At 41.8% G+C, this 23,071-nt stretch overlaps 1 protein-coding gene across 1 annotated transcript in view; it reads left to right on the top strand.

Annotated features, from left to right (window-relative positions):
• Positions 1-3,595: 3,595 nt before the first annotated feature.
• Positions 3,596-23,071, top strand: part of abcb11b (ATP-binding cassette, sub-family B (MDR/TAP), member 11b) — a gene marked incomplete at its 3' end in the record, with an annotated part of 29,218 nt that continues 9,742 nt past the window's right edge. Inside the window, 23 exon segments of the mRNA XM_084051162.1 lie at positions 3,596-3,679; positions 4,310-4,328; positions 4,435-4,464; positions 4,574-4,625; positions 5,619-5,935; positions 7,163-7,250; positions 8,774-8,907; positions 9,246-9,417; positions 9,520-9,644; positions 10,164-10,338; positions 10,816-10,929; positions 11,466-11,576; positions 12,022-12,147; positions 13,099-13,302; positions 14,159-14,329; positions 14,619-14,820; positions 15,002-15,071; positions 15,383-15,506; positions 16,711-16,866; positions 19,610-19,714; positions 20,462-20,623; positions 22,105-22,308; positions 22,994-23,071. The exon segment at positions 22,994-23,071 is cut by the window's right edge and continues 164 nt beyond it. Coding sequence (XP_083907288.1) covers positions 3,601-3,679; positions 4,310-4,328; positions 4,435-4,464; positions 4,574-4,625; positions 5,619-5,935; positions 7,163-7,250; positions 8,774-8,907; positions 9,246-9,417; positions 9,520-9,644; positions 10,164-10,338; positions 10,816-10,929; positions 11,466-11,576; positions 12,022-12,147; positions 13,099-13,302; positions 14,159-14,329; positions 14,619-14,820; positions 15,002-15,071; positions 15,383-15,506; positions 16,711-16,866; positions 19,610-19,714; positions 20,462-20,623; positions 22,105-22,308; positions 22,994-23,071 — 3,018 coding nt within the window. The 5' untranslated portion in view covers positions 3,596-3,600.

Raw genomic sequence — 23,071 nt, 5'->3', positions numbered from 1 at the left:
AGTGTATAACCAGGTTGAAGACTCTTTTGTTTTTTTACTGCAACACATATCCATTTATAGATGACTGTCTCCTAACCTGACACTTAGTTTTAGGTTAATGTTTTTTCAGAGTGTACTGACTTTGAGAAAGTGAGCGACAACACCCTCAGATGAACTCAAGACACCCAGGATGTATGAAGGTTGAACATACTGTACAGAGGAATAGACAGGAGAGTAGGGGGTTGTGACAGTATTTTTGGATACAATGACAAGTCCTGGAGTGTATGTTTACACTGCATGTCACAATGAGAAGAGAACCGTCCGTCCCTCCTCTGGCTCCAACAGAGTGGGAGTGTATGTGGACTGTCCCTCTGTCCTGTTGGCACTCTATCCTTCTATCTAGGGTGTCCTCTGACACACTGACACACATACAGATTCAATTACACAATTATTCCTTACTTGTAGATTTACTTTGTTTTCAAATATGATGCTTTGTATGGTCCTGTTAATATATATTTTTTTTCACACCTTTCAGTCCACTGCTAGAAAACCTGAGAAATCAAAACATTTTAAGATTAATATTATCCTACTATAATTCTAGTAACCTCTGTAGTGGTACGTGAGTGAAGTGGTACGTGAGTGAAGATACCCGGTTCTCCTCACTGGCTGGACCAATTGCTCTGATTTTGCACACAGCCATTGACCATTACAATCTGAACGCAACTGTGAAGCCCGTTTTTCAATTTAATCAAATCCCAGCTTCTTATTAGCGCATTACAATCTGAACGCAACTGTGAAGCCCGTTTTTCAATTTAATCAAATCCCAGCTTCTTATTAGCGTTTTTGTGTCAAAGAATGTCGTCCCATAGCTGCGGCTGCCCAGCTATGGGACAAACTGCCTCCCGGGTTGCCAGATCATGTGCGCATATCCCCCCACGGATGCGCTGCGCCGACCGGGTATGGTCTAGTTATTTTTAATGTACATAACACAATTTCAGTTTAAGTACAAGAAAGAGCTTGTCTCAGTGTTATAGATGTTCTGCACGGTGAGACAAGGATGTGACTTTTAAAGCTGCATTGTGTTTTAAAATAAAAATCGTTTTTAGCCTAAAAGTAAATTGACCTATAGATGCACTGTATAGGAGTATACATATAAAAATGTGTATGGCCTCATTATAAACTAACATGTCTGCCAGGTTCCATTAAGAAAGAGAGTTCAGTTGAGCAGTGAGCATGGAGCTTCTATGCTGGACAATAGATGCTGAAAAGTGCAACTTGTCACTGACATAAAAACATTACTGGGGTTGAGTGATAAAGGTATGGGGGCCTATTGGTCCACACCACAGTACTACTACAGCAGACTGCCACCACTGTCAACTATTTGTTTGAACTTATTTCAAATGTTAGTGTTTTTATGCACTGTAAATGTTTGTTTTGTGTAAGTTGCAACTTTGTACTGCTGCTACCCTAAACAGGGCTCCCTCGTGAAAGAGATGGGATCTCACCTGTATAAATAAAGGTCAAATAAAGTTGTGATGTTCTTTCTCATGAGCCACTCATAACATCAGGAAGTCAGTCAGTCATCCTTATCTCACCTGCAGTTTGTCCAAAACATATCTGCCTACGGCGCTAGGAAGAGAGAACATCTTTTTCTTTTTTCAAGGAGGTTTGTGTGGTTAAAGTTGACATTGACATGCTTGCTTAAATCTCATCTTAAGACACACATTTATTCCATAGCCTATGAGTCTGCATTTTGGGTATTGTGTTTTAATGTTTTTATTTTAAATATTTTGGATTTCATTCGTCTCAAGTCAGCTGTTGTGTGTGTCCCCCTTCTGATTTAGATGAGGCCTTTCCCCTAGCTCCATCCATAGGCCAATATTTTCAATTGTACATACAGTACTAGGATATATCGCATAAACTGATGGGCAGATTGCCATGAAACTTAAAGAACCCAGGAAGGATGAATCCTATTGATTTTGGTGACCTCTTGGCCCTTCCCCTAGCACCGACCTTGGTGGCTTGCCAAACTTTCCATTTACAAGTTATCTCAAGATCTAATGGACAGATTGCCATGAAACTTACTGAGCACATTGTGACCCCATGACCTATCCTCTAGCGGCACTATAGCGCCAAAATATAAACTTTTCCCGCAAGATATCTCATCTCATCAAAGTTCAGCATGAACAGATATCTGCTCAGGATGAATCCTGATGAATGTGGATAACATTTTATAGTCAACATTCAAGAGGCTTTACAATATGAATCTCACAAAAGCGCTAAGTGTCACGTTGCGATGCTTTGTGGTCTTGCAGATCAGCAATTTTTCGCTAAGACATTTATTTGGTGTAGAGGGAAACAAAAAGGAGGATCCCAAGTATAGAGCCCTTGGGGACCCTGGTCAATGAGGGTTAAAGTGGTTAAGAGCCTGTAGTAGCCACATTTTGTGATTACGTAATATCCCTATGCAGCGAAGGTATACTTTAACCTAATGCATCCTGTACAGTATATTCACAGTGTAATGATGAAAACAGTGCAGGTCTCCCCATGAGTTGAAGTATTTGCATAACCCAGGTCACTGGCCTCTTTGGCAACACAAACCGACAGGGCACTTACCTCCAAACACAACGATCTGACCCCGAGTTCCAACCGAGCCCTACCTGTTCAATAACAGCACGTGCTGGTAGGGCAACAAACTTTAGCTCGCCACACATATGTGTCCATCTAAGTGACAAACTGACAGGCTGGCTGCCGGGTGATCAGGGTGAATTCTTTGACACTGGAATGCTGTTGGATTAAGCTTGATACATTAACAATTTCAAAAGGACTTTGTATCTTAGAAAGAAAAAGAGAGAAAACGTCTGTCTCTTAAAGGGAACGAGCTGGTAAGTAAGTTTCTTCAGTGTACAATTCAGTAAATTAGCAGACAACCTTATCCAGAGACAGAGAGAAGAAGGTTGGAGTAAGTAACAGTTAAAAAAAGGGCAAAATCTGCATAGCTCTGACAAATATTTGTATGAGGCAAAAACCCAGAGGAAGGCCAAATTCTTTGGCCGAAACGTTGTTGTACCCTGGGATGTACTGACAGTTTTTGCTACATGAAAATATTGTTTGGAGCTAAGCTGGATTTTTTCTTTTTTAAACAGCTTTATCATGTTCTGTACAAGCGACAACTGGATGTGCTAACATTTTCATGAGAGTGTTATGTATGAAAGATATGCTATAGGAGATGAATTACATAACACTTGGATTACATTCTCTTTGTCAGGGAAGACAAAGAGAAGACATGATGGCAGTAAAGGCTTTTATTACAAAATGATAAATAAGAATGCACAGAGCTTTTACAATAGATATTCATTAGTCATCTGTAATTTGCCTTTTCCACTTGCAAGTAAAAAGCAAATCACTTCAATGTACCTTGTCAAAAATCATGGGAATTTACTTTATCAGCTTTAGAGGTAAAACATACATAAAGAATACAGTGAGTTTTGGCATGAAAGATGAGCACATTAGGATACTATTATCAGTGATTGCATGATCTTTGCTGACAAAGATTTATTATGCAGTAAATATATTATATATCAAGCTGTTATATTTTGGACATTTCTTAGATGTGCAAGAATGCCGGCTGGGTCAGTGAAACTGCGTAGCATCAAGAAGCTGGGACAAGAGAACAATGGCTATGAGCTATCAGATGAAGGTACAGTGACTATCCTTTTAGTCTAATCTGGTCGCCTTTCTTTTATTTTGCACTTGTTTTGATAGAAGACAGAAGCAATGTGATGACAAACAAAGTAGTGATTAAAGGGAGAAAGTTGAGATATTTGTGCTGCGAGATGAACAGAATAGGCTTCTAAAAATCTAAACAAAACAATGCAATGGTTTCCAAAAAATGAAATAAGACAATTAACTGGGATGACATGACAGGATATATAATTATAAAAGTAATGATAACATACTGTAACATGAAATGGGTGGAAAGTAATTTGCATCAGTGGCTTTGAACCCAGACTAGATTACTGCATTTCTTTCTGTTTTTATCAGGCAAGTGATGTTGTCCAAGCCAGGTCTACTTTATACAATATGGCTATAGAATGAAAACCATCTCCATGGGAAATGATGCTAGTATTTGATGTAAATTATTTTATCCATCTTTTTATTTATTGTATTATAACAGTGAGTCTCTCTGACTTTATTGTGTCTTGTGAAGGTTTCCAGCAATCAAATCAAACCAAACTTTCTCCAAAAGGTTGTGAGACACTGTTATGTGATTTAGTTTGCAACATATAAATGTAAAAAATCTAACCTGTGTTTTATTCTTGTACTGCAGAACCAAATGGCTCCTATATGTAAGTACTACTGTATGTAAGTAAACTTTGTGTCTTTCAGAGCATTGTTGTATGAGGGAAACAAAGTGTCTTTCACTGTTTGTTTCTTTGTGTTTCACTTAATCAGGACAATGTCAACTACCAAGGAAAATGAGAAGTAGGTGGAAGTTATGTTCTAGTCAGTCACTGCATGTGCATTCAGTGCTACGGACACATGCAGGGCCTAAAACAACTAAAAATCCATTTCACATTTCTCTTGCCTGCAGAGCCCAGGATAAAAAAGAGGTGCCAGCAATTAGGATTGGCTTCTTTCAGCTGGTAAGGCTGCTGTACTTGAATTTACCTGGTTTGACCATTAGATTTCCAGTGTGAGACATGGCCGCTCCTCGATAGGGCATCGCAGTTCCCGCCCATTTCCTGGTGCCACTGCAAAATACTCAATGCATTTTTCCCATTGACTTTTCCAAAAATATTTATATCAATTCATTTAAGCCTAGAATCAAGCTATCCAGGCTCCCAGTGAATCATGACCATAAAACGTTTGATTCTGTGAAAAAACTTTTTTGAAAACGGCAAAACAAAGGGTATTTATTAAATATAGTATATCATATAATTAAATATAAAATAGAAAAAATCACAGAAAAAAACGTTTAATGGTCATGATTCACTGGGAGCCTGGATAGCTTGATTCTAGGCTTAAATGAATTGATATAAATATTTTTGGAAAAGTCAATGGGAAAAATGCATTGAGTATTTTGCGGTGGAACCCGGAAGTGGCCGCAACTGCGATGCCCTATAGCCTATAGACAAATCCACAGAGTGGCAATCATAACTGCCAAGCGGGTGCCGCTCCGCACCACGACACAGCAGCACAGGCAGCGCTCTGTGGATTTGTCTATGGGAAACAAGGTTTATTGTCACTCTGAAAATACATTTGCTAAAATGTAACCTTTACACATTTGCATTGTGTAATATAATAACAAGTTTAACATAATACATTTGCTAAAATGAGGTTCACCAAAGTTAACCTCAAGGCCATAGAAAAAAAGGGGATTTTTAAGCTACGTAATACAGCTCATGAGTGTTTTCATACCGCATGTCTGTGTGTATTTTTGTGCATGAGTGCAAGTGTGCTTGTTAGTGTGCTGGGACGCATTTTGAGCCAAGGATGCCAAGCGCAGCAAGAACCTTAATATCTGCAAAAAGCCGTTATCCATGTGTCTTGACAAAATGTACTGTAATGTCAAAGCCTTTATAGCCTACTATTATCTCAAAATGTAGTCATATACATATTAATTGTGTGTGGGGCAGTTCCGCTTTGCCAGCGGCCGGGAGTTGCTGATGATGGCGATGGGCAGCTTCTGCGCTGTGCTGCACGGCTCGGCCCAGCCCCTCATGCTGCTGGTGTTTGGCATGCTCACCGACACCTTCATTGACTACGACATCGAGCTCAACGAGCTAAGCGACGACAGGAAGGAGTGCTTCAACAACACCATCCAGTGGAAGCAGAACTACACCGATTCCTACAGCCAGACGTACACTTTCCTAAACCAGTCGGGATGGGACTTGGTGAACGGCTCCGCGTGGAACCAGTCACTTCCTGAGCCTCTGGAGGGGAGGTCCTGTGGGTAGGTTATGAAGTTGAAGTGGTTAAAACATGGAACCAGTAATTTAACAAATAAATAAAGTGTTAATCGACCTATTTTAAAATGCTGTAGTCTAGAACAGAGGTCTTCAACAGGGGGTCCTGGACCCCTAGGGGGTCCTCAGAGTTACTACAGGGGGTCCGCCAAATCATTGTGGGATTTTTACATTAACCACTTCAACCAAGCATCCCTATTCTGAAGAGAACTTTAGCCCGGAGCGCACAACGCCTTGCAGCGCAAGGCGTTGTGTGATTGTAGATCTGCTATTTTTGGCAAAGTAGTTTGGTATAGGGGGAAAAAAGAGCAGACTAAGTATAGAGTGAAAAGTCAGGTTTACTAAGTATTGTTTAAGTGCATGGTTAAATGTCTGGAAATACACATTAACATGAATCCAGCATGATAGTGTTGTGAAACAAGTCTATGAAGCTGCCTATTAAATCTATGAAAAAAATACATATTTTATACCATATATAATGGGGGTCCCCGGTCCCTGCTTTATCTCGCTCTCAGCCAAAGGGTCCTTGGCCTGAAAACGTTGAAGACCCCTGGTCTAGAAGTTAACTACTCAACTATATATCCATACCATATTCATGCACAATATAGGCTATACAGCTGCATAGCCTTTAGGCATCTACAGTATATTGTGTGGCTTCATCGTTCTGTGAAATATTATGTGAAACTTGCCTCATCTCATCTCAGCATAGGCCTATACTGTTAATCTGCCATCCCCTAGTAGCAGAGAGAGTGCTGTGTGTGAAGGCGGAATAGTTGTGCGTAAGTCTAGGTGTGTAAAGCTGTGTGCAGGTGGAGATGATGTGTGTTTAGGTGTAGAAGCCGTCTGTGCAGTTGGAGCTGTGAGTTTCTAGTTAGTGCTTGCTAAATCCCAGCACCCACTGTTTTTATTTTTTGGACCACCCACTCCCACCCGGAGCAAAGTTAAAACCATCCGCTCCTGTGAGATGCGTTGGCGGGCCCAGCACAAGGCGGGAGGAGGTCAGAGGCAAATCTGTGAGATGGGAGGAGGCACACATAAATGCAAGCAGCATATCGGCAGCTTTGTGAATTTGTGGCATCAAAAGAAAAAACTGTTTGACCTTCAACATAGTGATGCACAGTGAGCTTGTAGAGCGGCAGTTTTTTTTCCAGTTTTTGCGTGATACCACCAAGATAAAATAGGGCTTAAGCGATGAAACTGTTTGTGATTTTCAGAATCCTGGACATTGAATATGAGATGACCAATTTCGCCTTCTATTACGTTGGCATTGGATTTGCTGTATTCGTGCTGGGATACTTTCAGGTTTGTATCAACATTTCAAAGTGTCGACCATACTTATTGGAACACAACTTATACAAAACACTTTTATTTTTTCTTTCCATTTGTCCATCTGTCACAGACTGGTGCCAGGCAGGAGGTGTAGGACCCAAACGTAGGGCAGACAGGCAGAGACAGAGTACAGTAGTTCAAATGCACAGGTTTTAGGGCACAAGGAACAACTATAGTCAGGGGATATTAAAAACATCTTGGAATAAATTCCTTACCAAAAAAAATCTTCACCAATGTGTTTGTAAAGGTGTCTAGTAACACATCTCACAAAGACTGAAATGCAGTTTCCCTGGGAGAATTTTTGACAGCTCCTGAAAGTTGGGGTACCCACCATAACCTTATGTGGGGAAAAAAAGTAGCATGTGAGGGGTCAAACTAGGGTGTTTTTATAATTCTGAATCCATTGCAAGCATTTGTTTTGCACCAAAACCACTCCTTGGGCTAAAAACGGCCATAGCCATCCTTTTCCAGGTATACTTTTTGTGTAAAAAGCCCATTGAGATTGGGCCGTTTTTAGCCCAAGGAGTGGTTTTGGTGCAAAACAAATGCTTGCAATGGATTCAGAATCATAAAAACACCATAGTTTGACCCCTCACATGCTACTTAAAACAGAATTAAATGTTGATGTTTTTCCCCACATAAAGGTTATGGTGGGTACCCCAACTTTCAGCAGCTGTCAAAAATTCCCCTAGGGAAACTGCATTTCAGTCTTTGTGAGAAGTGTTCCTAGACACTTTTACAAACACATTGGTGAAGATTTTTTTTGGTAAAGAATTTATTCCAAGATTGGAAATCTTTCTGCTAATATCCCCTGACTACTAGTAAGAAGCACCAGGAAAAATACACTGGGAACTCTTGGAATATGTATTCATAGACTACACTACTAGGACTTCAGCGATCAAGACAGGGCACTGATGCAAACATCTGTCAGTATTGAGTGAACTGAGGGTTTAAATACACACAGGGATAATCAGACACAGGCCAACACAACTGACAATCAACATAGGGATAGGCTAGTGGACTAACAGGACACAGGTGACTGGGGTTAACAATTAGAAAAATCAGGAGCGATAAGAAAGGTAACAGCTACAAAGGAAAACAGGAAACACTACTAGGACATCACTACAAAATAAATGTGTCTACAACTAAGGAACGAGGAAGACACATTACCTCAAAATGACAAAATTAAATGAAAAGTAAATAATGAACTATAACTAAGAAACAAGGAACACAACAGGAATATCTATCTATCTACAGTATCTACAGTGTATCTATCTATCTATCTATCTATCTATCTATCTATCTATCTATCTATCAAACTATCTATCTATCTATCGTGTGTCTCTGTCTTTTCCCTACATTGTTTCTTGTCGGCCACCCTAATTTTGCCCGGCAATGTCAAGGAAAAGTGGGACATGAACTAATCTGGTGGATGCTTCAATTTTAATTCACACTTCTTTCTTTACATCTATCTTTAACTCTGCTACAAATGTTAGATTTCTATGTGGGTGACGTCCGCGGCCAGGCAAATCCAGATCATCAGGAAGCTGTACTTCAGTAAGGTGATGAGGATGGAGATCGGTTGGTTCGACTGTAACTCCATAGGGGAGCTCAACACTCGCATGTCTGAGTGAGTTGGGGAACAAATGCATATCAATCCTTGTTTTATGGGCTTATTTGCGCATTGATAAAGTGTGCTCTGTGTGCTCTGTGTGTGCTCTGTGTGTGTGCGCTGTGTGTGTGTGTGTGTGTGTGTGTGTGTGGTCATTACATGTGGTGTGATCTATTTGCGTGGCATGATAGAAGTAAAACCGCTCATTCATTCATTCAATAGTGCATTAATTATTTCATCCACCCATGTATTAATTTATTGCTGATTTCATACACCAGAATATTTAGCATCACATTGTTTGCTGTTTGTTTGATATCATTGTGATCTTGTTCCTTTATGTCTTTCTTTTAACACAGTGATATCAACAAGATCAATGATGCCATTGCAGACCAAGTCAGCATCTTCATCCAACGTTTCACCACCTTTGTGTGTGGCTTCTGCATGGGCTTTGTTAAGGGATGGAAGCTCACGCTGGTCATCATCGCTGTTAGTCCACTGATCGGCGTTGGAGCCGGTCTTATGGCCCTGGTGAGGACGAATCTCCTCTCCTCTCCTCTGTATATCAAATCAGTAAACAGTACAGAAACAGATCTATTATGGGTTTTCTCTGTGTCCTTCCTCTGCCTCCAGTTCGTGGCTAAGCTGACAGGGATGGAGCTGCAGGCCTACGCCAAGGCTGGAGCTGTGGCTGATGAAGTGCTCTCCTCCATCAGGACCGTGGCTGCTTTTGGTGGAGAGAAGAAAGAGGTGGAGCGGTAAATATGATATTTCTAAGGCAGTCAATACATGGCATGTGATGTTTCTTTGAAAAGATATATATCTTTGAAAGTATTTTAGTTATAGTATTGTTTAGCGCAGCAGAGCTTTGTCTCTGTACCGCTGTGTTGAAGCGGCCCTCTGTCTCTCTCTCTCTCTCTCTCTCTCTCTCTCTCTCTCTCTCTCTCTCTCTCTCTCTCTCTCTCTCTTTCTCCCCCTCTCTATCCATAATATTCTACCTGTAAGAGCACTACCGATTTCAAAAGGTATCAAGAATCCCTATTTTTAGCTGTGAAAACATTATTGTGTTTCCTTTTGCTCAGCATAACTTCACATGACTGTACTATGGCTTCACTCCAGTGAATTAACCATATACAGTATCTCTGTACTGTATAATTAAAAATAATAGTGGTCGTAGTAGTAGTATGCAATATTATCAGTGTAATTAGATCTGTTTAAACTGTGATTAGCTGCGGGCTATCAAATATTTACATTTTCCTCTTCCTCTTCCTCTCCAGGTACGACAGGAACTTGGTCTGGGCGCAGCGCTGGGGCATTAGGAAGGGCCTGATCATGGGCTTCTTCACAGGCTACATGTGGTTTGTCATCTTCCTCTGCTACGCGCTGGCCTTCTGGTACGGCTCCACGCTGGTGGTGGGCACCAAGGAGTACACACCGGGCACCCTGCTTCAGGTAGGCAGGTCCCTTGACAGCTCACAACAGGTGCCCTGCTTCAGGTTAATCATTTCCCCCCCCCCTTTGTTTTTGACTCTGGGGGCACCACCTCCTTTTTGGTGTAGAAACAGGAACTCTGTTTGGCTCCTCCCCTTTCTTAGTCCACTTCCTCCCGGGTGCTTCTGTGTTTATTTCTACTAACAACAACACTACATGTTTAGGGCAGTGGTGCTGAGAGATTAGCTTCAGGTATAGGCAGGACCCCGGACACTACACACCAGGCACCCTGCAGGAGCAGGACACACAAATAATGGGGGAAACATTCACCAAAATGGCCTCAGAGCCACGAGTCACAGTTTTCCTATTCTGTCTATCTCAATAAAGACAAATACAATCGTACATTCATACTTGTGTATTGAATGTGGGCTATCATGGATGATAAATGAGACTAATATCTCGCATGCCTGTTTTTCACATGTTCTGCCATTCTTATAGGTGTTCTTTGGCGTTTTGATAGCAGCTATGAACCTGGGCCAAGCTTCACCTTGCCTAGAAGCATTCGCTTCAGGAAGAGGGGCTGCAACGATCATCTTTGAGACCATCGACAGGGTGAGATTATTCAATATGTTGCTTTTCACCAGGTTTCGTGTAGATCCATATTCATTCTCATAAGATTTAAACCTACAATATGGTGAAATGCCACACCTCATTCCCCTTGGTTGTCATTTAATAATTATAATTTATATGTATAGTATGTAGAGTACTTGTATGTATGTAAGTACTTAGCTAAGTTTCATAATTCAATAAGTCTAAATTAAAAGATATTTTAAGTCCAGGAAAAAAAAAAAAACACAGAGCACTTTATGAGCATGTAAAAATAAAGAAATACAATTTTCTTTGTCTCTGTCTAAGGAGTCTTCCTTAATCGTTTATGCAGCGTCTTTTTCTGCCATTTTTTTGTCAAAATGAAAATGAAGACAATTGAGGACAAAGGGTACATTTAGCCTTTTAACAACTACCGTTTGATATCAGCACATAAATCCTTTTGTGAGCGTGGAAAATTTCATTTTTCAAAGCCATGACATCTCATTTAGAAGAAATCCAATGTTTTGACACGTTGTCAATTTTCTACTCGTCACTGTCAGGAGCCGGAGATCGACTGCTTCTCAGAGGCTGGATACAGCCTCGACAAGGTCAAAGGTGACATTGAGTTTCACAATGTAACCTTCCACTATCCTGCCAGGCCAGAAGTCAAGGTACTGTAGTTCATCTCCAATCACAGTAACACTTTACAGTACGCGAATCACAGTATATTTTTTTTCTAAAAGAATACAAAAAGAGAAAAGATCCAAATAGATTTTTGTTGGCAGGATTGCAAACAATCTCTGAACGACTTTACGAATGAAAAATGTAAGAGGTATTCCTGATATGTTAGAACAGTGGTTCTCAACCTTTTCAGGTGGCGACCTCCCAAAATATCCATATTTGAACTGGGGACCCCCCAAAATAATAACATTTGAACTGGGGACCCCCCCTCCCTGACAAGCACTTGGAATTGTAGGAGTTGAGGCATTACACTTAGTTTGACTCAGTTCCCACAGGTAAATATTGTGAAAATAGCTGATCTACAAGCTCACAATGCCTCGCGTTGTGAGCTTGTAATGTATCTTGTTTATTCCTGGATGTCATAAATGTTGGCAGATCCTAGACCAGCTCAGCGTGGCAGTGAAGTCTGGTGAAACCACAGCCTTTGTGGGCCCCAGCGGAGCAGGCAAAAGCACCGCCATTCAACTTTTCCAACGCTTCTACGACCCCAAAGAGGGCATGGTAGGTTTTACACACTCGTTTCACACGTGCCGCTTTAGTTCAATCGCATCTCTTAAACTGAGGCAAGCAGTACAATACATTATTAGACACTATCTTTTTAATCAAGTACTGTTCGACTCTGTTTCCCGGAGTCATCTGTTTGAGACGGATCCCTCCCCTGACACACTGTAGCTGCCAGCTCCCTCCATGTAGGATTTATTTTATGGATGACTAAAAATGTCCCAGTGGTGATGGAAGTCTACCGCAACCCATTACATAATTCAACTAATGGATCTTAACAGTCACATTTCTCACTTTTACTGAGATTATAAACCGATCTTCCTCCGCTCAGTTATTCCTTGCTGCTCGTAATGGAGCAAATTAGCCTTCTCTTGTTCCTCCTCCCGCGTGAGGGTTAAGCACGAGTCAGCATGAACCCAAAGATGTAGCATGGCACCATAAGCACCGGAACGACCTAAAACACCTTCAGCTGCCAAAAATATGTAGAAAGATCATACCGGTGGCAATTCATGTCATTGTCTATCCACAACTCTGGCCTTAATGGTACTCAAAGACACAGACCATTTTTCTGTTAATGCCTTCATTTTTTTATATATTTTTTCGTGTTTACAATTTCTCCAAAGTCATTAAAATTCAAATTCATTCAATAATTGAGTCAATATTGGCTAAAGATTATTGCACAATTCCTTGCACAAATCATTTGTAAATCAATCAATGGATGCTTTAAAATGCATTGAAACGTAATAATGTAACGTTGACAAAAAACGTGCTGACTTTCACATTATAATGCAATTAATGGAACTCATTGCCTTTACAGTGAGTTGTATTCAATGGGCTAACCATAACAGACCACTGGTATGGTCCTTTAATACCATCATCTATCAGAAATGCATACCGGTAAATACCCTTCACCGCCACAACAATGCCGTAATTATTTATTTTGCATCTCAGGTGACCCTGGACGGCCATGACATCCGGGGGCTGAACATCCAATGGCTGCGGTCGCTCATCGGTGTTGTGGAACAGGAGCCTGTGCTCTTTGCCACCACCATCGCTGAGAACATCCGCTATGGTCGTGATAATGTCTCCTTAGATGATATTGTCAACGCTACCAAGGAGGCCAATGCCTACAACTTCATCATGGACCTGCCACAGGTGAAGCAGGGATAAGGGGACAGGCTTCTGTGAGAATGCATGCAGTTTTTAAAATAATACACTGCTGTTGACTTGATAAGGAATAACTATCCATCTATGAATAGTGCAGCTGTGTCTAGATAGATAGATAGATAGATAGATAGATAGATAGATAGATAGATAGATAGATAGATAGATAGATAGATAGATAGATAGATAGATAGATTGTTAAGTTAGTTTGTATGCACTATGTACAGGTATATGTCTATGTACTTATCTTTGAATGTATGCATCTGTTTCAGTAACATGTAAAGTATGTATGCACAGTATGTACGTACGTATACGTACATACGGATGCATGGATGCAGGTGTGCATGTGCAGCATGTACGTCTGTCCCTCTACAGCAGGGGTAGGCAACCTTAGGCACGGGTGCCAACATTGGCACAGGAGAGGGTGATCACTTGGCACACTGGCATAAGTGTGAGAGAGAGGTTTTTTCTTTTAAAATTCAAAATTCAAAACAAGTTTTGTCAGTTAGATTAAGTCCACTCACATCTAAATTATATACAAATTACACTCTGCCTGGGGAGGGAGTCTGGGAGATAGGTTGGTCTAATGATCATTACATCCTGATGTAAATGAAAATATTTCTAAAGAAGAAGAAGAAAACAAATAAAGGTTGTTATGTATAGCCTATGGACAATCAAAATCAGTTGGAAATATTACATTTTGATGTGGTGTCATAATTAAACTTAATGTTGATATGGCACACTGACTATCAAGAAAATCATCAAAAAGGTGGCTGACCCCTGCTCTTCGGGATGCGCAGTAGACGTCCATAACATCTCTCACCTCGCAACATTATCATGTTTTCAGAAATTTGACACGCTGGTGGGGGAGGGCGGTGGTCAGATGAGTGGCGGTCAGAAGCAGCGCATTGCCATCGCCCGCGCGCTGGTCAGGAAGCCCCGCATCCTGCTGCTGGACATGGCCACCTCCGCCCTGGACAACGAGAGCGAGGCCGTGGTCCAGGAGGCCCTGGATAAAGTACGTTTCACACACCTCAGTGTGAACTCTAGTATTCTTCACTTTGATTGTGTGCATGGCTTGAACCCCAGCATCCATGTTCTGGGGGGGGAAATTAGCCAAAAATAGCAGATCTACACTTTGCAGCGTTAACGCGCTGTGAGTTCTTGTTCTTGTTCTTGTTCTTGTTCTTGTTCTTGTTCTTGTTCTTGTTCTTGTTCTTCTTCTGCTTCTGCTTCTGCTTCTTCTGCTTCTTCTTCTGCATCATTGTTATAATAATTCCACTCATGTTGTATATTTCTTTGTATAGGTTCGCATGGGTCGCACTACCATCTCCATCGCCCACCGGCTCTCCACCATCAAGAATGCCGACGTGATCGTGGGCTTTGAGCACGGGCGAGCGGTGGAGCGGGGCAAGCATGACGAACTGCTGGAGCGAAAGGGCGTGTACTTCACCCTGGTCACCCTCCAGAGTCAAGGAGACAAGGCCCTCAACGAGAAAGCCAGAGAGAGTGAGTTGAACTCGAGCAGCATTTTCGGGCGAAAACAGGCACTCTCCTGTCAAGGCTGGCTTTGAGCTGAATAGCATAATTTCATATGCGGTGAAAGTCAATGTTTGGAAGGAAAAAAATACATAGAAATACACATTTATATGCCAGGCAGCTGTGTGACCTTGTCCCTCTGTTGAATCAGTGGCAGACACGGAGGACCGGACAGAGAGGCTGAATCTGTCCAGAGCTGGGAGCTACCGCGCCAGTTTGAGGTACTTAAACACATCTACACCTCCAACTACAATCTCTCATCAGCCGCTGCACCATTCCACCTGAATCATTTAGGTTATATCAGGTTACACCAGTTACATTTAATAGTGGTGGAAATGTAATTGTGACCTCCACGGTGAGCTTATTATTCTTTTGTTTTAATAAACTGTGTATGTGTGTGTGTGTGTGTGTGTGTGTGTGTGTGTGTGTGTGTGTGTGTGTGTGTGTGTGTGTGTGTGTGTGTGCGTGCGTGCGTGCGTGCGTGCGTGCGTGCGTGCGTGCGTGCGTGCGTGCGTGCGTGTGTGTGTTGCAGGGCTTCTATCCGTCAGAGGTCCCGTTCTCAGCTGTCAAACCTCATCCCTGATTCTACAGCCCCAATGGTTGGAGAGCTAGGCCCCAGGGCCTACTCTGTTTCACAAGGCGATAAAATCAAGGTCTGTACTATGTGTGTGTGTGTGTGTGTGTGTGTGTGTGTGTGTGTGTGTGTGTGTGTGTGTGTGTGTGTGTGTGTGTGTGTGTGTGTGTGTGTGTGTGTGTGTGTCTTTCCTCACATACTGTATGTGAGTGTGTGCATGTAACTTTTTCTTAACTGATATATATGCTGTCCATGTTTATGTGTCAGCGTATTTGTCCGTGCCGTGTGTACATGCATGCATGCGTGCGCGCACGCGCGCGCGCGTGTGTGTGTGTGTGTGTGTGTGTGTATATGTGTGTGTGTATAAGAGGGTCAACAACCTAGCGGTCACACGCTGTAGAGGGAGGCCCTTGTTCAACCCGCGACACGTGTGTGTTTGACATTTTCCTAGTAAAATGTGTTCTCCTCACAAGAATAGAAAGAGGGGAAAAATCCTCGAAAGTGAGAATGTGTGCGTGTGTGTGTTACAGTACATGTGTTTATTAGATGCACAGTCGTAGTATCATGGCTGAATTAACCCACAGCATATTAATCATGTAGGATTTGGGATGTTATATTCAGCGGTTAGAGTCAGAGCTCATTCAGTTAGCACATCAGAGACAGGGATAAACATAAACGTGGATTAATTACCGGTTTCCCATAGCATTGCTGGCACCCAAGCCCTGGCATTCCCCACCCTTTGTGGCTGCTCTCGGGCTCCAACACGGCAACGTCTTTGCTCTTTGGATTGTTCAGTGATTTGTACATAGTCACACTTGAAAGACACACATTATTAACTCCATGGAACTCCGGCTTCCGCCACGGTAGCATCCGCACGAAGCAGTCGACCGGGCCAGCTGTCTTCAATTCCCTTCATTAGCCACCTTCATGACATCAGTCAGGTTGGTCTGATCAACCAACTCTGCCAAGAGGGAATGTTATAATTAGACTATATGTCATAATTACATCTGCCCTTAATCATATAGTTACGTTCATGTGCGTGCGTGCGTGCGTGTGTGTGTGTGTGTGGACTGGAGGGACAGTGTTGGGGGTGTAAGTATTTGTGTTTCTGTGTGTGTGCATTCTGCATCTGTAACTGAAACGCATGGGGTTATGTGTGTGTGTGTGTGTGTGTGTGTGTGTGTGTGTGTGTGTGTGTGTCTGTGTGTGTGCGTGCTTGCATGTGTGCGTGCATGTGTGCGTGCATTTGTGCATGTCTGGTGATCTCCCAGAATGCCATTCCAGAGGAAGAGGAAGAGGAACGTGTTGAGCCGGCTCCAGTTACCAGGATATTGAAGTACAACACTCCAGAGTGGCCTTACATGCTGTTTGGATCCATGGGGGCCGCGGTCAACGGAGGAGTCAATCCCGTCTACTCCCTCCTCTTCTCCCAGATCCTGGCAGTAAGATAAAATAGATATTGTTTTTATTTTGCACTGCTTTTTATTTATTAATTTTTGATTATAATTATAATTATTATTTAAACCGGGTTAGTCCCAGTGACATTCAAATATGTTTAATAAGAGAGCCCAGAAGGGCAGCAATAAATATAATTATAATAACAGAGACACTTGCAAATATGATAAAAAGTGCAAATACTGTACAACAAGGTGCACTTTATAGATTGACACATGAATGATGTTACTTAAACATGACACTATACTGTTGTGAAAATAAACATAAATACAATATTAGTTAAACCCTAAACCAACCATACACTGTTAACACTTCCACCGCCAGAGGTTAATCTCATAATGTACTCACCAGTGCCAAGGTTTTATTGTTGTTTTTTGTTTTTTTCACGTCGCCATAGACCTTGTTAAAATCCGTAAGATTGAGCTGTGCACTGTTTGTTTACATCGCAGACATCTGCCTGGTTCGAGCAGTGAAGACCACGTGTCAAACGGGGCATCCATGTTGTAGTTAGAACGGTTTATGTTAAACAGTGATGACCGAGGAGAAAAAAATACAAGGAGAAAATGGAGTTTTAGTGTGCGCTTTAGAATGGAGGCCGACGGGATCGGCAAAACCAGATCGCAAATAGTTCCGTTTCCGGTGGTGTTACACTGAAATGGCCCGTGTCGAAAATTGAAAAACGTTTTTTTTTTCTCGAAAAAAAGTAAAAAGCACCCGGACCGTAGGGCTACGCTCTCGGTGCTTAACAGTTGGATTTAATGGACCGTAGGACTACGCTCTTGGCGGTTAATGTGTTAACCACAATAAGTAGATTTAATGCAAATGTTATGACCAAATGTTAGGCAGTCCACTGAATACCCATAACATTTAATACTGCTTCTTTTAACGCTGTGACAACCAAAGATACCAAAGCCAAAACCAAAGATATGCATATAGCCCCCCCCCCTCATATTCACATCAACTGCTCTATTGGGGTCACAATGACACATTGCTATGGATACCATCCCAATACATGGCATGCAGAACAATTGGATCCATTACTTCCAGCCAGTAATAACATAAAACCAGTGGAAACCCAGTCTGGTCTTTTAATCAAACCTAATATTGCCACCTGTTGGATAAATACATGTTCTCATACACCACTGCTCACAATGAAATAGACTGATTAATTCTATCCCTCTTTGACACAGCATTCCTAACTGTGTGGTTTTGATAATCACACTCAAATAATCTTGATTAACCTCTGTGTTGCACTTGAATCAATGTGGAAGCATTGTTCGGAAATCTCCATAAAAAGAATGCAAACTGCTAGAGAGTGATCCACTGGCCTGATGGCTCCAGCACTTGCCAGGTATTGCTGGGTCAAGTCACTTGTCTTTATAGTGCATGAAGTTTTAAAGAACACAAGAGTTAAAATGAACACACTGATGAAACTGCAGCCTGTGACTCTTCGGGTTAAATTCTGATGTGGGGTCCAGCGACTCCCAGGGGGCCTTTAGGGGGTTCCAGAGAATCCCCAGCTGAATGATTGATAGTTAATCTTCACCACAGTATTACATGTACCAGTTAACACATCTAGAGAACACACAATAATTGTTACTTTGATCAGAGTTTCACCGTTATATCTATACAGTCCATTTAAGCAGTGAAGGAATTCTGGACGAAATGACATACCATATAATAAAAGTCACAGTAACACTTTCTATGAAGCCCATGTCTATAATGCTTTAAACATACTTAAATGCTTCATAATGTGTCGTGATTGTTGATACAACTGCAATTATGCAGTGTTATAAGCAGATCACACTAAATGTTTACTTGACATTATATGACATAACATAATGCTTTATAATGTGTTATGATTATTGTTATCCTGCATTATTATTGTATTATACTGAATTATTAGTATTTATGACGGCTTATGACTATAATTATACTTTGTTATAACCACGGATTCATGGGTACCATCCACCATCCTACAACCAACACATCTACAAAAGCAGCTTTGAATCCATGACACACACACAGCCTCAAAGGGCATGCTACCTGTGGACCAGTGTGCCATGTTGAGTGTCTCTTGCCACAACCGCAAGCTTCAAGCTTTTCAAAGTTTCTTGCAGGAGTTACACCTCAAAACTTTGAGTGAAGTTTGAACTGCCACTGGCTACAGAAGAAAACACACACTCAGATATTCTTTTGGATGTCAGCTTTCAAAACAGGCTTGCTACGAGCAGAGACCAGACTTAATCCCACAGCCTCACAATCTTCAAATGATGTGCCTTAACCTTTAGGTCACAGCCTTTCTTTTTATGCACCTGACTAGAGGCACTTGTTAGCTTTCAAAACATGTATGTTTTGAAAGCTAACACTAGCTAACAAGCCAACTCTTTACTATGATGTCAAAAAGTTCTAGTTGAAAAAGGTCATGTAAAAACTTTAAAGAGTGTTGATGTGACGAGCCATTGCACCATTACAAGGTACTAATCAATAATCTTTTTCAAATATAATAATAATAATAATGCAAAAACCTGAAAAACCTGCTAGAATGTCACCACAGTTCTGTTGTCAGCTTTGCTCATGTTTTGTGTGTGTGTGTGTGTGTGTGTGTGTGTGTGTGTGTGTGTGTGTGTGTGTGTGTGTGTGTGTGTGTGTGTGTGTGTGTGTGTGTGTGCGCGTGTGTGTGTGTGTGTGCGTGTGCATGTGCGTGCGTGTGTGTGTGTGTGTGTGTAGACATTCTCCATATCGGACCCAGTGGCCCAACGGAGGGAGATTGACAGCATTTGTCTGTTCTTTGTCTTTGTTGGACTGACCTCCTTTTTCACCCAGATGCTGCAGGTACTGTACTGAAGATCACTGTCCCCTTGTTCTATTATTCAATATCAACTACACAAACAACAGACCTTAAGGGAGATCACCAGTCCCTTTGTGCTGTGCTTCTCTGTCAACTACAAAGCCAACAGATCTTCCTTGTACGAGGAAATCAACTTGTGTTGACAATGATGTGGTACTATGTTGAAAATGTTGATGAAGATTTTTATCACTGATGCTGATCATGGGAATAATACATGCAGTCCAGGGGGTGCACATCCACAAACAATCGAGACGGGTGCTGGATAACAAGGCCACAAAATGCTGTAAGAAGAGAATCCGCAAACCGCCTTTGACAACTTCATTTGGCGGAGTACAACGCTTTGACCTACAAGGTTTTTTGTCAGGTACAATGTCTCATTTTACCCGATGAAGACCTTGCAGGTCGAAATGTTGTACTCTGCCAAATAAAGTTTTCAAGGGAGCTTCAAAGACGGTGTGCGGATTCTCTTCTTTTCAGCAATAACAATATAGATGACAGGGTGATACAAAAAAAACATTAATGTTGATGATAATGATGATGATGATGATGATGATGATGAGATGAGAATGATTATGAGTATGATGATGATATGGCCAAAGACAATATACATACCATATTACCATATCTTTGTAAATGTGTGTGTGTGTGTGTGTGTGTGTGTGTGTGTGTGTGTGTGTGTGTGTGTGTGTGTGTGTGTGCGTGTGCGTGTGCGTGTGCGTGTGTGCCTGCAGGGCTATGCCTTCTCCAAATCCGGGGAGCTGCTGACACGCAGGCTGCGGCGGCTGGGCTTTAGCGCCATGCTAGGCCAGGAGATCGGCTGGTTCGACGACCACAGGAACAGCCCCGGAGCGCTCACCACCCGTCTGGCCACAGACGCCTCGCAGGTTCAGGGGGTGAGTGGTGAACCTTGTACCTCTGCTGGTGTCGAAGAATTTACCACCGTGGTCACTCACAGATGTTTGTGTGTTTGTTTGTGTGTGCGCGTGTGCGTGTGCGTGTGCGTGTGCGTGTGCGTGTGCGTGTGCGTGTGTGTGTGTGTGTGTGTGTGCGTGTGCGTGCTCAATAAAGCATATTTATGTAGTGTTTAAAATCCACACCGGAGTATTTACTGTAATGTGATTATTTTTAAAAGGAGAGAGAGCAGTCCACTGGGAAACTGCGGAGCTGCGATAGGACTGGCTTAAGCCTTTAACCTTCAACATCAAAGGGCACATGTAATGTGTTTTCTGTCTAAACCCTTTTAGGAATATGTCTTCAAAGAGAATAACTTGCCCCCAAAGAAAAACTATGTATTTGGGTATTACAGTGTAGTGCTCTGCATGGATTCAGGCACATATCTTCGTGCAAAGTTTTTGGATCCTATGACTGTTATATTGATGGTAACTGCCCTCTAAATACTGAACTGGATGTTATCTGGAGGCATTTTCTTCTTATTTCTTGTGCAGATGCACTTCAGTCGAAACCATGTCATTTAGTCGTCATTCTGTTGGTGAGCTGTTTATTCCAGGTCTCTGCCATAAATAGGGATCTTTGATCTCAGTGGGATTATACTGAATAAGCTTACATGGAAATAACGCAATATGAAAACATTATACTATTAAATTATCCTATTGTTCTAGATTAGTCACAGCGAAGCTCTTTAGGATATCAGCTCTGCTATCTTGGGTACAAAAAGAAATGTGATGATGAATTTGTCTTCATTAGCGCTTTACTGTCCCCAGATGCCCCTTTATTAACATTCATCTCATCAAAGTGAGCAATCACGTTTGCTGTGCACTGTAATCACATTTCTCTAGTCTACACCATCAAAATGATTTAGCTGCAGAGGAATAGTTTTATATATATATATATATATATATATATATATATATATATATATATATATATATATATATATATATATATATATATTTTCTACCCTGGATTTGAACCTGGTTTCCTGCGCAAGTGCTGCAATTTTTACCATTGAGCTAATAGACCCTGCCGCCTTGCTCAGGGGATAAATTGAATCTTGACCATCAGGTCAATTCGTGTCAGATCCTGTGTCTAGGTGAGACATGACATGATCTAAATGTCACAATACAAGAGCAGGGAGACAAAATACAACCACCCCAATTGTATACTGTAAGTTATATTGTATTAACATAGTCTACCATACAGATTGGACAAAATTGCATTTTATTCATTAAAAAAAGTTACATAGTACCGCTTTAAGTGGTTATATAAACTATATGAAGTTCAGTTTATTTTACATTTACTTGTTCATGAATAAATAAAGTTAAATCTTCTGTTCATATTAGAATGTTTATATTAATTTGTTTTCTCCCGCCTTCTCCTCCTCTTCTTTACTCGGTCCCTTTGACGTTTCACCCAGGCCACAGGCTCGCAGATCGGCATGATCGTCAACTCTCTGACCAACATCGGCGTGGCCATCATCATCTCCTTCTACTTCAGCTGGAAGCTGTCCATGGTCATCATGTGCTTCCTGCCGTTCATCGCCCTGTCCGGGGCCTTCCAGGCCAAGATGCTGACGGGTTTCGCAAAGCAGGACAAGCAGGCGATGGAGGCTGCGGGCAGGGTGCGTGACTGAGGGCTGAGTGTGGGGGCGACCGGTGCACACAGACAGACCCATTTACTGCATGTAGTTAGAATGCGTGTGCACATGTGGTTAGAATGCGTATGCACTCTGTGTGTGGACCCACCATTTATCATGGAGAAGGAGAACACAGATATTATGCACAAATGCTTACGAAGTATTCATACACACGTCCATGCACACATCCAAGAGAGTTTGAATTTGAAAGCTATTCACTCAATTTGGCATTTGACATTTCCAGTTCAGTGAAAGCTGGCGTGACTCAGACCAGACCGTCTTTGTCTCCAGTCACTGATTATCTGCCTCCTGTTTGATTTGCAGATAGCAGGTCCAGAATATCTAGATGCTGACTGAAAGGTCACAACAAAGCTGTCAAACGTCTCGGGGGCAGAATGAGCTGTCGTCAACAATAGACGAGAGTGAGGGATGGTGTAAATGATAAGGATAGTGTTTCAATCGCAATCTTTGAACACTAGTTTCCCCAGACGTTTTTCTTTTCTGTTCTTTTTACGGTGTGGCTCTGAAAGTAGTAGCCGTCTATAAGAGGGTCTGTGTGTGTGCGTGTCCAAAGTTCTTGTACAAACTGATCTGCCTTCATCGCATTCAGTGAAAATTTCATGGCACTCATCACTTTAAATGAAACTGAATGCAGTTGTTTGTCATTCAGATATCGGGGGAGGCCTTAAGCAACATCAGGACCATTGCTGGTCTGGGCAAAGAGAAGACCTTCGTGGAGATGTACAAC

Source organism: Gymnoscopelus microlampas (assembly GCF_963454915.1).
Source record: "Gymnoscopelus microlampas genome assembly, chromosome: 24".
Classification (NCBI taxonomy): Eukaryota; Metazoa; Chordata; class Actinopteri; order Myctophiformes; family Myctophidae; genus Gymnoscopelus; species Gymnoscopelus microlampas.
This window is presented reverse-complemented; position numbering and strand designations above follow the sequence as displayed.